The sequence below is a fragment of the Scyliorhinus canicula genome, chromosome 15, assembly GCF_902713615.1.
Source record: "Scyliorhinus canicula chromosome 15, sScyCan1.1, whole genome shotgun sequence".
Lineage (NCBI taxonomy): Eukaryota > Metazoa > Chordata > Chondrichthyes > Carcharhiniformes > Scyliorhinidae > Scyliorhinus > Scyliorhinus canicula.
In genome coordinates, this window is record NC_052160.1 from 131,966,029 (window position 1) to 131,982,844 (window position 16,816).

General features: G+C 48.3%; 1 protein-coding gene across 3 annotated transcripts in view; it reads left to right on the forward strand.

Annotated features, from left to right (window-relative positions):
• cttnbp2nlb (CTTNBP2 N-terminal like b) overlaps nt 1–16,816 on the forward strand; it is a 125,664-nt gene that overhangs the window by 68,039 nt on the left and 40,809 nt on the right. For 2 of the 3 annotated variants that reach the window (XM_038819526.1, XM_038819528.1), the window contains one exon: nt 12,493–16,653. The exons of the other annotated variant lie outside the window; for it this stretch is intronic. In XM_038819526.1, coding sequence (XP_038675454.1) covers nt 12,493–14,199 — 1,707 coding nt within the window. In that variant the 3' untranslated portion in view covers nt 14,200–16,653. Of the gene's footprint in view, nt 1–12,492; nt 16,654–16,816 lie in introns of those variants that run through there. 3 annotated transcript variants of the gene reach the window in all.

Genomic DNA, 16,816 nt, shown 5'->3' on the forward strand with positions numbered 1-16,816 from the left:
TTGGTGAACATTCCCTGAACTGCTTTCAATGCAATTGCATCCCTCCTTGAGTAAGATCTAGGTGAGGTCTCACCTGTGGATTAGGCTACCGAGTTGGATGATCAGCCATGATCATAATGGATGGCAGAGCAGGCTTGAAGGACCAATTGGCCTCTTACTCCTATTTCATATGTTTCTACCACCGTGTACAGTTTTAGCAAGACTTTCCTACTTTTATATTCTAGCTCCCTTACAATAAAGGCTAACATTCTATTTGCTTTCCTAATCACTTGGTGCTTTTGGATTCTGGTTGTTGCTTTTCCCCTCTCCAACCAACAAAATCTTGTATGTTACAGCAGTAATGTTGTTCCACAAAAACAGCATTTCACTCATGTGACTATCTGAAAGGTAAATCTGGACAGCTCTATTCAATCCATCTTTATAGATTTGCTACACTGAGCCAGATTATGCCTCAAGATCTCTGGCAAAGTAAGGATAGTTTAGGTATGGGATGTTCAACAAATATCAAAAACAGGTCAAGGAGCTTCACTATGGCACAGACTAAAATTTATATTTATATAGCACTTTCAACATGGAAAATGTCCCAAGCATTAAATAATTGGCCACCAAGCCAAAGAGGCAGGTAATAATAATAATCTTTATTAGTGTCACAACTAGGCTTACATTAACGCTGCAATGAAGTTACTGTGAAAATCCCCTAGTAGCCACACTCCGGCGCCTGTGCGGGTACACAGGGAGAATTCAGAATTTCCCTAACAGCATGTCTTTCGGAACTTGTGGGAGGAAACCAGAGCACCCGGAGGAAACCCACTCAGACAGGGGAAGAATGTACAGACTCCTCACAGACAGTGACCCAAGTCGGGAATCGAACTTGGGTCCCTGGTACTCTGAGGCAACAGTGATAACCAATGTGCTACCATATTCCGAGGGTCACTAAAAGACGAGGTGGATTTTAAAGACGATACAAATGGAGGAGAGGAGAGGGAATTGAAGAGGCAACGGGATTTAGGAAAATAATTCGAGAGTGTGGGTCCCAGGTAGCTGAGGGCAGTTGTGGGGCCGTATGTGGAAGGGATGCACAAGGCCGAAAACAGGACAGAGTTCTGTTGGGCTCAATTAAGGCCAAATCAAGTTTTGGAAATAGAGAGCACCATTGGATGACCAGGATCTAATTGGTCAGCAAGGGCACGGGTAATGGATGAGCAACACTTGATGTGGTAAGATTGGATGAGCTGAAATTTACAGTGCTTGGAAGATAGGAAAATGGACAGGACAGCTTTTGGTATACTCTGACTTGGAGGTGAAAGTCTTGATTGAGCATTTCAGAGCAGATAGGTGGAGGCGAGCAGATCTGGCAGCAACTGTGGAGAGAGAAACCGAGTTGATGTTTCGAGTCCAATATGGCTCTCAGAAACCTTTTTAGATAGATTGGTGATATAAATGCAAGGACATGTCCTGGTTCTGTAAATTTTGCTTCTGCATTTATAATTGCTTTGTTCCTGACTTTCATACACTTAAGGGTTGTTACCGGCATATTGGATTTGAGAAGTTTAAGGCGAGTTTATAATCTGGATAAATCCATTACATTTTTACACACAAAATGGCACCCAAACCCATTTAGACATGTTATGATCATAATCAGTATTGACTAAATCTTTAACCACAAAGATATAGAGCGGGGATAAAAAAAGACCTTGTGGAAAATTCAGAAAATGTTTTGTTAAAAATAAATTTCCCTGACTTTTGGGCAGTCAAGCAAAGCTCTATGAGACCATAATAATAACAATTGTAATTGAATAGCAACTTTCCCTATAAATTGAAAATGTTTTTTTCATTCTGGAGATCATCAAATTTTCCTTTGAAGGACTGGAATCAGTCAGAAACCTGCAGCAGATCTCACCACTGTGCCACCGACGGTCTGAGAACTGCTGAAAGAAAATACTACCTGGTGTCAGATTTAAACTTTTCTACTCTAATTTTACATCCATATCCATCTCAAATAGCCTACCCAATCAAATTGAATTAAATCTTGTTTTAAAAAAACTTCATTAAATCTCCCCCCAAGTCTGTTTGTTTTTTAAATATTTTATTCAAGGCAATTTCATGTAAAGAAACAAAAGCAGAAAAACAATGAACCAACATTCTAAATGATCAACACCCTCTCTTCCCCTCGTCTACTCACCCAATACCCACCCCCCCCCCCCCACCTACCCCTCAAACCTCCTTAAAGAAATCAATAAACGGCTTCCACCTCCACGTGAACCCATCAGACCCTCTCCAGCCTTGGGGATTCTGCCAGGTCGCTCACCCACACCCCCTAACCATCGCCTTGAGTGCCTCCAATAGCGTGCTGGCCAAGACCTCCCCCGTATCCCCGAGTGGCGGCCCTCACCCGCTCACACACCACCTCATCTGCCAACAGCCCCACATCCAGCCTCCACTGTCCCCCTCCCTGGGTCCACTTGCAAATCCGCCCAATGCGGCATGTGGTCAGAGACCACGATCGCCCAATACTCCGAGATAACCACCACCGCCGGCAATGCCTTTTCGAGCACAAAAAAGTCAATCCGGGTGTACACCCGGTGCACGTGGGAGAAATATAAAAATTCCTTCACCATCGGTCTCCAGAACCTCCACGGGTCTCCGGAACCTCCACGGGTCCACACCTCCCCATGTGCTCCATAAACCCCTTCAGCTCCGTCGCCACTACCAACACCTTCACCGAGCTTGGGCTCGATTAGTCCAAGCTCTGTTCTAGAACCGTATTAAAATCTCTCTTTCTCTCTCTTTCCCCCCCCCCCCCCCCCATGATCATCCGGTAACCGGTACGAGTCCAAGTCTGGAATCTTCCCCAACATCCGCCTCGTGAAATCTACATAATTTGGGGCATAAACGTTTACCAGGACTACTAGCAACCCCTCCAGCTTCCCAGTCACCATCATGAACCTCCCCCTGAGTCTGCCACTATTTTCCCAACCTTGAACGCCACCCGCTTATTCACCGCCACCTCCCCTCGTCTTCATATTGAGTCCTAAGTGGAGCACCTGCGCGACCCATCCTTTCCTCAACTTTGTCTTGTCCCCTATCTTTAAGTGCGTCCCCTGCAAAAAGGCACGTCCGCCTTCAGACTCCTCAGGTGCGTGGACACACGTGACCGTTTGACTGGCCCATTCAGCCCCCTCGCGTGACCAACCTCGTTCAGCCCACCCCCTCCCCTGCCAATCAACCATCTCCCTTTTTTGGGCCAGCCGCTGTCCCAAAAATGGGCCTAGGTAGAGTGTTCTTTCAGAGGGGCGGTGCAGATCCGATTGGCTGAATGGCCTCTTTCTGCACTGTAGGGATTCCATGAACTGTGCCACATCAACCACAGCCTTGTCAGCAACCCTGCACTCCCCCACCCTTAAACAAAACATCAGCCCCATCCCCCCCCCCCCCCCCCCCCCCCGCCGCACCTACCTCTCGACAATCCCCTACTTCACTCCCGTTAACCTGCCCTCCCAGCTAGCATGGTGGCCCCCATCCAACTTCCCTGCCACCCACAATCCATACCCCACTAAAGAGCAAGTAAAGGTACACTCACAATCAATGTTTCCCCCCCCCCTAAAAACCCACTCAAGAAAAACCGCCATCAAAGACTCTTCTTTTTTTTAAAATTTTTATTCAAATTTTTACAAAATATTAATTACAACAAATTATATATTAACAACCTGAGAAAAACCAAAGAGAACAAACTCCCCCCCCGGCCCGGGCTGCTGCTGCTGTCCTTTCCCTATCGTTCTGCTAGGAAATCTAGAAAAGTCTGCCACCGCCTGAAAAACCCCTGAACTGATCCCCTTAGGGCAAATTTCATCCTTTCCTATTTGATAAACCCCACCATTTCATTGATCCAGGCCTCCACGCTTGGGGGCCTCGCATCCTTCCACTGAAGAAGAATCCTCCGCTGGGCTACTAGGGACGCAAAGGCCAGAACACCGGCCTCTTTCGCCTCCTGCACTCCCGGCTCCCCTGCAACGCTGAATATCGCGAGCCCCCAGCCTGGCTTGACCCTGGATCCTACCACCCTCGACACCGTGCTCGCAACACCTTTCCAAAATTCCCTCAGCACTGGGCATGCTCAGAGCATATGGGCATGATTCACTGGGCTCCCTGAGCACCTATTGCACCTGTCCTTGCCCCCAAAGAACCGACTCATCCTCGTCCCGGTCATATGAGCCCTATGCAGCACCTTAAACTGTATGAGGCTGAGCCTCGCACAAGAAGAGGAGGAGTTCACCCTTCCTAGAGCATCCGCCCACGTCCCCCCCTCAGTCTCCTCACCCACCTCCTCTTCCCATTTACCCTTTAGCTCCTCCGCCGAGGCCTCGTCCATCTCCTGCATCACTTGGTATATTTCTGAAATCTTCCCCTCTCCAACCCACACCCCCGAGAGCACCCTGTCCTGGACTCCACGCGGGGGCAACAGCGGGAACCTCGTCACCTGCCGCCTGGCAAACGCCCTCATCTGCATGTATCTGAAGATGTTCCCTGGAGGGAGCCTGAACTTCCCCTCTAGCTCACCCAGGCTAGCAAACCTCCCATCTAAAAATAGGTCCCCCAACCTCCTAATACCCGCCCTGTGCCAACCCAGGAACCCACCGTCAATATTCCCCGGGACAAACCGATGGTTCCCCCGTATCGGGGACCTCATCGAGGCCTCCACCTTCCCCCCCCCCCCCCCCGTGTCGCCTCCACTGCCCCCAAACTTTGAGAGTAGCCACCACCACGGGGCTCGTGGTATACCTCGTCGGAGGGAGCGGCAGCGGCGCCGTCACCAGCGCCTCCAGGCTCGTGCCCCCACAGGACGCCATCTCCATCCTCTCCCATGCTGCCCCCTCCCCGTCCATCTCCCACTTACGCACCATCGCTGCGTTAGCAACCCAACAGTACCCACAGAGGTTGGGCAGCGCCAGCCCATCCCTGCCCCGCTCCAAGAACACCCTTCTCACCCTTGGGGTCCCATGCGCCCATTCAAATCCCGTAATGCTCCTGTTAACCCTCCTGAAAAAAGCCTTCAGGATAAGGATGGGAAGGCACTGGAACAGGAACAAAAACCTCGGGAGCACCGTCATCTTGACAGACTGCACCCTGCCCGCCAGCGACAGCGGCAACATGTCCCATCTTTTAAACTCCTCCTCCATTTGCTCCACAAGCCTTGTACGGTTGAGTTTGTGTAGGGCCCCCCAGCTCCTGGCCACCTGGACTCCCAAGTACCTAAAACTCCTCTCCGCCCTTTTTAGTGGGAGCCTACCAATCCCCTCATCCTGGTCCCCCGGATGCACAATAAACAGCTCACTCTTCCCCAGGTTGAGCTTGTATCCTGAAAACTCCCCAAATTCCCTAAGGATCTTCGTAACCTCCGGCATTCCCCCCACCGGGTCCGCCACATACAACAATAAATCATCGGCATAGAGCGACACACGGTGCTCCCTCAACACCATGGCCAGGGGTTCAATTGCTAACGCAAAGATCAGTGGAGACGGGTGACACCCCTGCCTCATCCCTCGATATAACCGAAAATACTCCGATCTCCTCCTATTCATGGTCATGCTCGCCATCTGGGGGCTCATATAATAGCCTCGCCCATCTGACAAACCCCTCCCCAAAACCAAACCTTTCCAGCACCTCCCACAAGTACTCCCACTCAACCCTATCAAAGGCCTTCTCCGCGTCCAGCGCCACCACTATCTCCGCCTCCCTCACTACCACCGGCATCATTATGACATTCAAGAGCCTCCGTATGTTGGTGTTCAACTGTCGCCCCTTCACGAACCCCATCTGATCCTCATGAATGACCCGTGGCACACAGTCCTCTATCCTCGTGGCCAAGATCTTCGCCATCAGTTTGCCGTCTACATTTAACAGCGAGATCGGCCTGTATGACCCACACTGCAAGGGGTCCTTGTCCCGCTTAAGGATCAGGGAAATCATCGCCCGGGACATAGTCGGGGGCAGAGCCCCCACCCCCTCCCATGCCTCGTTGAAGGTCCTAACCAACAGGGGACCCAACAGGTCTGCATACTTCTTATAAAATTCAACCGGGAACCCATCTGGCCCCGGCGCCTTCCCCGACTGCATGCTCCCAATCCCTTAGACCATCTCCTCGAGCTCAATCGGCGCCCCCAATCCCTCCACCTGTCCCTCCTCCGCCCTCGGGAATCGCAGCCGGTCCAAAAAGCGCCCCATTTCTCCCCCCCCCCCCCCCCCCCCCCCCCCCATTGATGTCTATCTCCCTTCGCACCACATTTCCTCCCCTATCCTTGACTCCACCAATCTCCCTAGCCGCATCCCGCTTGCGGAGCTGATGCACCAGCATCCTACTCTCCTTCTCCCCATATTCATACACCGCTCCCTGTGCCTTCCTCCACTGAGCCTCCACCTTTCTAGTGGTCAGCAGGTCAAACCTGGCCTGAAGACTACACCGCTCCCTCAGCAATCCCTCCTCCGGAGCCTCCGCGTATCTCCTGTCCACCCACACCAGCTCCCCCACCAACCTCTCCCTCTCTCTCCGCTCCCTCCTCTCCCTATGGGATCGAATGGAGATCAACTCCCCTCTGACCACCGCCTTCAGTGCCTCCCATGACCGTCCCCACTCGGACCTCCCCATTATCATTAGCCTCCAGGTACCGCATGATACCTCCTCAAACCCGCCCGCTCACCTCCTCATCTGCCAACAGCCCCACCTCCAAGCGCCAGAGCGGGCGCTGGTGTCTCTCCTCCCCCAGCTCGAGGTCCACCCAATGTGGGGCATGATCTGAAATGGCTATCGCCGAATATTCGGCGTCCTCCACCCTCGGAATCAGCGCCCTACTCATAATGAAAAAGTCGATCCGGGAATAGGCCTTGTGCATATGGGAGAAGTATGAAAACTCCCTGGCCCTTGGCCTTGCAAACCTCCAAGGATCCACCCCTCCCATCTGATCCATGAACCCCCTCAACACCTTGGCCGCCGCTGGCCTCCTACCCGTCCTGGACCTGGATCGATCCAGTGGCGGGTCCAACACTGTATTAAAATCTACCCCCATTATCAGGCCCCCGGTCTCCAGATCTAGAATGCGGCCCAACATACGCCGCATAAAACCAGCATCGTCCCAGTTCGGGGTGTACACGTTGACCAACGCCACCCACTCCCCCTGCACCTTACCGCTCACCATCACATACCTCCCTCCGCTGTCCGTCACCACATTCAACGCCTCAAACAACACCCTCTTTCCCACCAGGATCGCCACCCCTTGATTTTTTGCATCCAGCCCTGAATGAAACACTTGGCCTACCCATCCTGTCCTCAATCTAACCTGGTCCGCCACCTTCAGGTGTGTCTCCTGTAGCATGGCCACATCCGCCTTCAGCCCCTTCAGGTACGCGAACACGCGGGCCCGTTTGACCGGCCCGTTCAGTACCCTCACATTCCAGGTTATCAACCGGATCAGGGGGCTCCCTGCCCCCCTCCCCCGCCGACTAGCCATAACCCTTCCTCTGCCTGCCACAGGCCCGCGCCTCCCACTCGGCTCATTTCCCACGGCGGCAATGCATACTTCAGCTCCTCCCTGGCCATTCCAGCAGCAGCCCGGTACCCCCTAGTCGCGTTACTCCCTCCATAGTATTCCCGTAAGCTAGCTCACTCCTGCTGACCCCGGCAACTCCTGCTACTCCTCCGACCCCTCCCAACGTGGGGCTGCCCCTCCTCCCCAGTGCCCACGAGCAGGCTCTCCTCCTCCCCCTCCCGCTCTCACACGGGGAAAAAAGCCCACGCTACCAGCTCCAACTCCGCCCCCCCCCCCCCCCCTCCCGCGCTTTCCTCCTGTCCGGCCCCGCCACCTTTAAAACAATACCCATTGTCGGCCCCATCCCCCCGCGGGGCCCCAGCCCCCCTTCCCACCATCAGCTCCCCACACAGCCAATCTGCCCCCTTCCTCGAGCCCATCCACCGAGCCCAAGCAAAAAGACAGTGCCCCACTCACCCTGAAAACAACATAGAACCAACATTAAACAGAAAACCCCCCCCTCAAAAGATAACACAGTTACACAGAGTCCCCCGGACCCAACCCTCAGTTTGAGTCCAACTTCTCAGCCTGCACGAAGGCACACGCCTCCTCCGGGGACTCGAAGTAGAAGTGCCGGTCCCTGTAGGTGACCCACAAACGCGCCGGCTGCAGCATGCCGAACTTTACTCCTTTTTGATGTATCACCGCCTTCGTCCGGTTGTACCCGGCCCTCCGCTTAGCCACCTCCGCACTCCAGTCCTGGTAGACCCGTACCACCGCGTTCTCCCACCTGCTGCTCCGCTCCTTCTTGGCCCACCTGAGCACACACTCCCGGTCAGCAAACCGATGAAACCGCACCAGCACCGCCCGTGGCGGCTTATTCGGCTTGGGCCTTCTTGCCAGTATTCTGTGGGCCCCCTCCAGCTCCAGGGGCCCCTGGAAGGACCCAGCGCCCATCAGCGAGTTCAGCATGACGACCACATAGGCCCCCAAGTCTGACCCCCTCCAGCCCCTCCGGGAGGCCCAAGATCGCAAATGTTTTCGCTTCGACCGGTACGCCAGCTCCTCGAACCGCTCCTGTCGCTTTTTATGGAGCACCTCATGCATCTCCACCTTTGCCACGAGGGCTGAGGCCTCACCCTCTCTTTCAGAGGCCTGTTGTCGGATATCCCGAATTGCCACCCCCTGCTCTGTCTGAGTCTCCATCAGCTTGTCGATGGAAGCCTTCAAGGACTATAGCAGCTCCGCTTTGAGCTCCCGGAAGCAGCGCTGGAGAGTCTCCTGCTGCTCCTGCACCCACTGCCTCCATGCCTCTAGGTCTCCGCCGGCCACCATCTTGTGCCTCTTCCCCCGCTTTTGCTTTGGCGCTGCCACCGCTATTTTACTCACCCCACTCCTGGTCCAGGCCATATACTGCTGGGGGAATGTTGTTGTCACCTTCCCACGTTGGGAGCCATCGAAAAAGTGCCGCTGGGGGCCCTAAAAAGAGCCCAAAGGTCCGTTCCTGGCGGGAGCTGCCGAACGTGCGGCTTAGCTCCGCATAGCCGCAACCGGAAGTCCATCAAAGACTCTTTAAAGAAAAAACTTTTCAAAAACAAAACTTTTCAAAAACAAAACTTTTCAAAAACAAACTAGCACACATGCAAATTCCTCCAGTTCAATGTCCTCACTCTCTTCCCAGTCCATTGTCTCATGAACTCCCATCGCCTGTTCTGGCATGCTGAAATAGTAGTCCTCCTTCTGAAAAGTCACCCAGAGGCCAGCCGGGTACAGTACTCTGAACTTCGCCCCCTTTTTAAAGAGGGCAGCCTTGACCCAGTTAGACCCGGTCCTCCTCCTTCGCCAGTCCTGCTCCCTCCCAGGTTCGTTGTACGCCTGCAGCTCGTTCCCTCCCAGGTGCATTTCCGAGTCTGACTCGTCCATTGGAGAATCTTCTCCCTATCGCCCATCGCCCTTGGCTGCTCCCCCGCCTGCGGCCTCCTCATCAGCACCCTGTGCGCTCAATTGACCTCTAGGGGCAGGTCAAAGGTCCTCTTCCCCATGAGCTTCTCCAACATTTTGTCCAGGTACGTGCTGGCCTCTGAATCTTTTTTAAAAATAAATTTAGAGTACCCAATTCATTTTTTCCAATTAAGGGGCAATTTTAGCATGTTCAATCCACTTACCCTGCACATCTTTGGGTTGTGGGGGCGAAACCCACGCAAACACGGGGAGAATGTGCAAACTCCACACTGACAGTGACCCAGAGCCGGGATCGAACCTGGGACCTTGGCGCCGTGAGGCAGCAGGGCTAACCCGCTGCGCCACCGTGCTGCCTCTGAATCTTTAATGCCTTCAGGGATCCTCACGATCTTCAGATTTTGTCTTCTGTGATTCTCCATATCCTCCATCTTCTCCTTCAGCCTCTTTTGGATCTCCTGCGTTACAACCACCTCAGCCAACTGCTCCTCGTGCTCCCCCACCGCCTCATCCACTATCTAGGTCACCTGGCTCTGGGACTTTAGCCTCTGCTCCACTCTCGATCCCCGACTTAATCGGTTCCATCACTTTGGCCAGGTCTTCCAGGTCCTCCTTCCTCTGCTGACAGAACTTTCCATTTAGGAGCTCTGTTAGCTGCTCCGTTAACCACTGGGTGGGCAGGGCAACTCCCTTGCCATCTACCATCTTATCCTGTGGAGCACCACGAACACACTCCTGTTTCAGCAGCTCTTTTCTTCTTGCCCCACTCCTAGTTTGTGGATCCATCCACCAGCCACAGCAGAGGAGTAAAACCTTCCACAGGCACTCTTGCACTTATATATTCGCCCTTCGGGTGGGGAAAAGACCGAAAAAATCAGCCTTGAGCGGGAGCCACCAAATGTGTGACCGCCCTCTCCATGGCCACCTACCGGAAGTCCCTAAGCCTGTGTTTCTATAGATGGCTCCAACTCTTGCTACAAACCATTAAGCCAGATGTCATTCTAGTTATGCTCTTTAACATCATCTCTAGAGCCACAACACCCTTTATCAATATGAGCACTGTAGCTGGGCACAGTTATTTGTGTAGATGTACCAAAGCCATATGTAGCCTGAATAATAGTTTTATACTTGATGGTCTTTGCAATTTAACCTAAAACATGATTTGCTTTCCCAATAACCAACTTTCATTGCACGTGCACCTTTAATGAGTGATTAAGAATTAGTCTTGGGCTTTGTGAAAGTGAGGCATTCTGTGACTTGAGCATGTCCAATTTTAAATGCTGCACCATTGCTGGTGGTGGCTTCAGCTGCCAAAGCATTAAGCTCTGGAATTCTCTCCCTAAACCTCCCAGCCTCACCTACATCTCTGTCCTCCTTTAAGACTCTTCTTAAAATCTACCTCTTTGACCAAACTTTTAGTCATCTGTCCTAATATCTGCTTGTTTTGTTTTGTAACACTGCTGTGATGAGCCTTGGGCTGTTTTACTACTTTACAAGTGCTAGATAAACACAAGTTATTATTGCTGCAAGGATTGGTGATGGAAAGAGGAATTGAAGGGCAAGTTCCCCAGGGCCCCACACACACATCTTTCAGTTGATAGTTATATTGATGTGGAGGTGTTTGAAGAGAAAAACGGAGGGAGGGCAGAGATCTTCAGATAGCTGTTTGATTATTTTTTAACAAAGAGGAGCTACTTTTGAGCAGACATCATTGTTCAGATTTGATGGTGTTTCTGCTTTTGAAAAAATCAGAACTCTTCAAAAATATATCCCTGAAGAAAATCTTTGCTCCACAAAACCATTCTTTGCCGAAATCTGCTGGATGTTATGTGCATCTTATTGCTATGCCACGAAGCTGCGTGATGTAATTGTTTTGGAGTTCAAGCTAGTTGCTATGCAACTAACAGTTCTAAGAGTCTGGGAATCTGCTGTGGGACAGCTGATTATTCATTGAGTAAGGAGAGAAACGCCTCCATGCTGAGCCTTTTGTGAGCTGGGTTGATGAGACACCTGCTGGTGTGATGCAGCCCAAGGTCTGTGCAATGTTGCTTTACCTTTTCAGTGGAATTGATGAAGTAGTTTCTCTAGTTGTCATTGGTGCTGAACCAACCCATTTATAGATTTATTCAGATTTCGTAGCCGTTCCAAAATGTAATTTTAATATTACTGTGTTATCTATGTGTGAATTTAGCTGCCAGAACACATGCATTTTCAAGGAGCTATAAAAGGCGAAAGGATGAACTTGTTTTGGTTGTTAACGATCTGTAAAATAATATGTTCAGGATCAGGGGAAAGAGCATTGTGCATCCCTATTAATTATGTGCTCATCGTGCAACCAAGAACTAAACTTTTGTCAGTCTGCTGTGTGCCTAACTCTTCTCATGTTGTATGTAGCAGGTGCCTTCTCCTCTTTTTTACCATGACCAACGTTGAATATTGCTTTAAAGCTTTGTTAAAGATTCATTACCACTTCATTACATATCATTCTTCCTTGTAAATATTCAATTTAAAATCAAGATGCCCAGCTCTGGTTTCAAAAGTCGATCAGCAGACGTAACCACAAATGGTGCATCGAGCATGAAACAGCAAAATGTGAAACATCTTGAGGGAGACAGATTTTTCCTTTAAGCTGCTACATGTTTTTTTAATTTTAAAAACCTATACTACACTTTAATTTGTGTTGTACCAAACCTCTAACCCAGCTGTTTCTGCCTTCCTATATCTTAGTCTGTGGCAGCTGTCAAAGCTTCAAGCTGCCTGTGAAATAGGGTCAGCTGCAGATGAGCAAAACGATACAGCTGTGGATATATTTTCAACAGAGGCCTTGAGATAAGTAGCAGAAAGGCTATACACTGCTTTGAACTTCATTCCTGGCAGTGATGCAGGATTTCTACAAACGGTGCCAATTTAAATATGAATGATGCGTGCTTTTCTTCGGGAGGAATGCAGTTAAATTATTGAAATATAACATTTACATTTTGTTCTGCTTCTGCCCCAAAATTCACCTTTTCAGCTGGAATTTGAAAAGTCGCAGGTGAAGAAGGTGGAAAAGGAGCAGAAGAAGCTGTCTGCACAGTTGGAGGAAGAACGCACACGGCACAAACAGCTAACCACCGTTCTGATGAAAGAATGCAAAAAAGCAACTAATAAGGCAGCAGAGGAAGTGCAGAAAATTGCAGAGTTGAAATTAAAGCTGGAGGAAGAGATGGCCAGAAGCGGCCAACGGGAAGAGGAATTGGCCACCGAGAAGAGGCGGGCCTTACAAAGGGAGGCCCAAATGGAGAAACAGCTCTCCGAGTTTGACACCGAGAAGGAGCAGCTGCGGGCAAGGCTAAACCGGGAAGAAAACCGGGCACGGGCCCTCAATGAGGAAGTGGCACATCTGAAGCAACTTATTGAAGAGCTTAGAAATGGAACAGAAAACTCCAATAAAGTATTGGCAAATGAACCAAAATCACCAGGAACCCTTTCAGTAGAGGATAGGCCTAATAAAAGCAAATCAGTGCCCCCTTCATGCCAAACTGATTGCTCTCATGTGAAAGTGTCAAATGGAAGTGATGTAAAAGAGAGACATTGCTCATCATCAACACCATCTGCACTTGTTCCACAACTAAATGGACATTGCACTACATTTATGGTTAATAATGGTGATGGTCAATCTACTGACGTGAATGGAGCTTTTAGTCTTTTCTCGGCCGGAAACAATCTAACTTCTCCGTCTCCGGGGCACATTGTTGAAAATGGAAGTGCTAATGTGGCCTCTTGTGCTGCGCCTCATTTCACAGGTGGAACCTCACTTTCTCCTTGCAACACCGTAAACTCTTCAGCTGCCTCCTCAGTATCGTCTTCGCCATGCTCATCGCCGGTGTTGACTAAGCGACTTACTAGTTCGACAAGCCCCAGCAGCAGTTTCCAGTCATCATACCAGGCTGGGCTTAATCAAAGGTTTCACGCTGCTCGATTTAAATTCCAAGCTCAAGCAGAGCAAGATCAGCAAACCGGTGTCTTGCAGAGTCCTCCCCCAAGGGATCTGTCACCCACTACCTCCGATAGTTCAGCTGCCAAACAGTTGGCTCGAAATACTGTCACCCAAGTTCTTTCTAGGTTCACAGGCCAGCCAGGAACTCTTAAAACTGCAAATAATTCCCCCTTTGGTACTGACTATCGACAGTTGGGTAGTTCCCCAAAAACACCAACTGGTGATGCCAATCATTCACCAACCTCTAGCAAGGTCTCAAGTCCCCAAGGTCCATTAGCACCTGGGATAAAATCACCAACAATATCAAGAGTGGACCGAGGAAATCCTCCGCCCATTCCTCCTAAAAAGCCAGGCCTTGCACAATCACCTGCATCACCGCATCCGCTCAGTAGAGCAGCTGCAGACAGTGCACTCTCTGCTAAAAGCGAGCCAAGTGTTTCCAATTCTGTTCAACCTCAACGTTTTTTTAACTGGTGTGAAACAGAGAGTCATGAGGAAGTTGCATCTAAATCTTCTTTGGAACCAGACGCAGCAATGGGCTCTGAGGAAGGGACTAAGGGTACAATACCAGTGGGAACAGTGCCTAATGAGCCAAATTCTCCACCTTCCCCGAAGCTTTCAACAGTTTCCACAGATATTTGTGTCACCACAGTGGACTTGCCAAACACCTGTGGCATGAACAACAGTTTGATTACACCATCCAGTAAAGAGATTGATATACTTCTACCAACTAGTAGTTAATCTGTCTAGAAATGAAATGTGAGTTATGCTTTTCTTTCTCGATTGCAGATGTATGAAGTTTCTTAATTGCATCACAGTTCATTATTTATTTATAGGACATTTTGTATTTGTACAATATCTGGCTTGCTACACATTATTTTTTTCAACTTCAGAAATTATTTTAGATTCTTACTTGTGTTTCTGTTCATGTTAATGAATGTTTTATATATGACCTTTAGTACTAATGTCAAGGCCACTGGTTTAAGGCTTACGAGAGAAGAATTAACAGTATGCTGAGTAAAAGCAACATCCTGAAATCCCATATAATAAAACACTTTCTTATTGAGTCATAATTATCAAAAGTATCACAAAATTAATTCGTTAAAACAGATAGAAATTCTAAAACATGTACGAGAAAGTTTGATTCATTCATTCAGCATAAACCTATTCATTTACTGCCTTAGACATGAGTTGTAATTGTGTGGATACACACATCAAAACTGGCACAAATTGGAAAAGGGAGGGGAGGAGGTTATAACGCATGGGAAAGACATAATTAGCAAACATAGTTAGATGCATTTGGGAGCCCAAACCCATTATTGGCTGCTACGACAATCTTCTGATGACCACATTGATGTTGTAACAATAAATTGAGTAGATTGGGATAAAACAGTAAAAGTCAATAGATCTGAAGAACCTCTTCTGTCCAACATAAAGGGCACCGGATTTTTTTTGTCCTGTCTAATGACTATAATATAGCTCAGCGACTCAACAATTGTATTGCAATATCTGGTAGTGGTGAAGGAATGTATTTTCTTTATATCTGACATATGACTCCATTCAAGGACTTTAAGTGCAGTATGATGTGCTCCCTGGAGGCTTGAATTAAGTTTTCTTTTAAATTGCATTATCTATGTAGTTAGCTAAGGTACACCTGGGAGTGCTTCTAAAGGGTCAGTGGTGAAGTGTTTATTTCACACCTGGGATTTGGACTATTAGTAATTTGTGCTCTGTTGTTTGTCTTTTGATACGGCATTCCTTCAATTTGATTTCTTAATTGTCAAGTATCTGCAAGACGGTGCGGTTAATATTTCAGGCATAGTGGCAGATGCAAACGGTTCCTTAATTTGTAAGTAATAAAGTTGAGATGATTTCACAGTGATCAAAACAATATCGTTTACACCCACGAGACAATGCATCACATTCAGTTACGTTTCTGGCTACTTCCAGTAGCAAATTTTTGCCGTACAGGTTTTGAGCAATCGTATACAGCAGTAACGGATGCAAAACTATCACTGGCTTGTTTAAAATAAATCACCAGCTTCTAACCTAACAAAACAAGGCAAGAGGATGACGAGCAATGAATCAATAGTATGTTCAAGGCATATTATACATATATGGTTAAAAAGATATAATGGCTGTCTTTTTTTCATTGAGTTTGTAAAAATGCATTTCTTTACACCCATTCTGAACTCCTTTCAGGACCCCCCAGCAAAAAAAATGTACAATATATTTAGCTGCTTGGGGTCTTCCTATACTACGCACTTTTCCGTTGGTCAAAAGGCTGCGAGAGATTGTTCTTGAATTTCTAAACTTTCTATACAATGAGGTTGAAGCTTCATGATAGTGTCCCAGTACACCTTGCCTTATTGCTTTCTTTTCCCCTACACAAAAGTAATTAATCTTTGCAACCGTAGTTGCGAATAATATGGGTAAACCAAAATTTAAATAATTCCAGAGTGAGAGAGTCCACAATTTTTATCTTAAATAGTGTACTTTAAGTTTGGTATTAATTTGCATATACTAAATGTTTAAAGCTCTGTGGTATTGCCCATTTTATCATAAATTAGATAGTTACAGCAAATATATTACTGTAGATGTTAATCATTTGGTTTGTAGGTTCCAACGAAAAGTAATTTTTTGTACTAGATCCGAGTCACAATCTTCTCCTAGTTCCTGCCAAAGTCCGAACTGGGGAGCCATGTGAAGGACATTATGCAATTCAGAATGAAATATTTGGAAAATTTAAAGATTTGTAAATTTTATTGCATCCTACTGTGCCTTGCAGATATGTCTCCAAGGTTTTCAGATTAATTGAACTACCTTAAAGTGCAGTGAATTTTATATTAAGGCAAATATGGCAGCCATTTTTCCACACCCAATCGATTAAAATAAATGTTCTGTTAATTTTTGGTACAGGAAGAATACTCGTCACTCGCTGCTCTTGCACTTCAAATATAGAGTCTTTTAGTATTTACCTGAAGTGGATTCCTGTTTCAAGCAATGAATTGTACCACTAGCAATGCAGCAGTCTCCCACTAATATCCAAAATTTCAGATCAAATTAGTAACTTGAACTCTTAGTGGAGGGTCTCAAACCTACAACTTAATTGCCAACTGAACCGAACTGATGCCCTCACCAACTCGAAAAGGAACTCTATTTGGGGGTGTGATGTTTGTGATGAGAAAGAAAGCATGGCTAGGAAATTACTTATTAAAAGTCACTTAATTAGTAAACCTCTAGAAACAAGTAAAAAAATCTTCCACTGATGAAGAAAGTTAGCCAATGGAAATAGAGCCTAAAGAGGATTGAGCTCCTGTCGACAAGGAACTGGTCAGTGGGTTGGAAAACATACAAC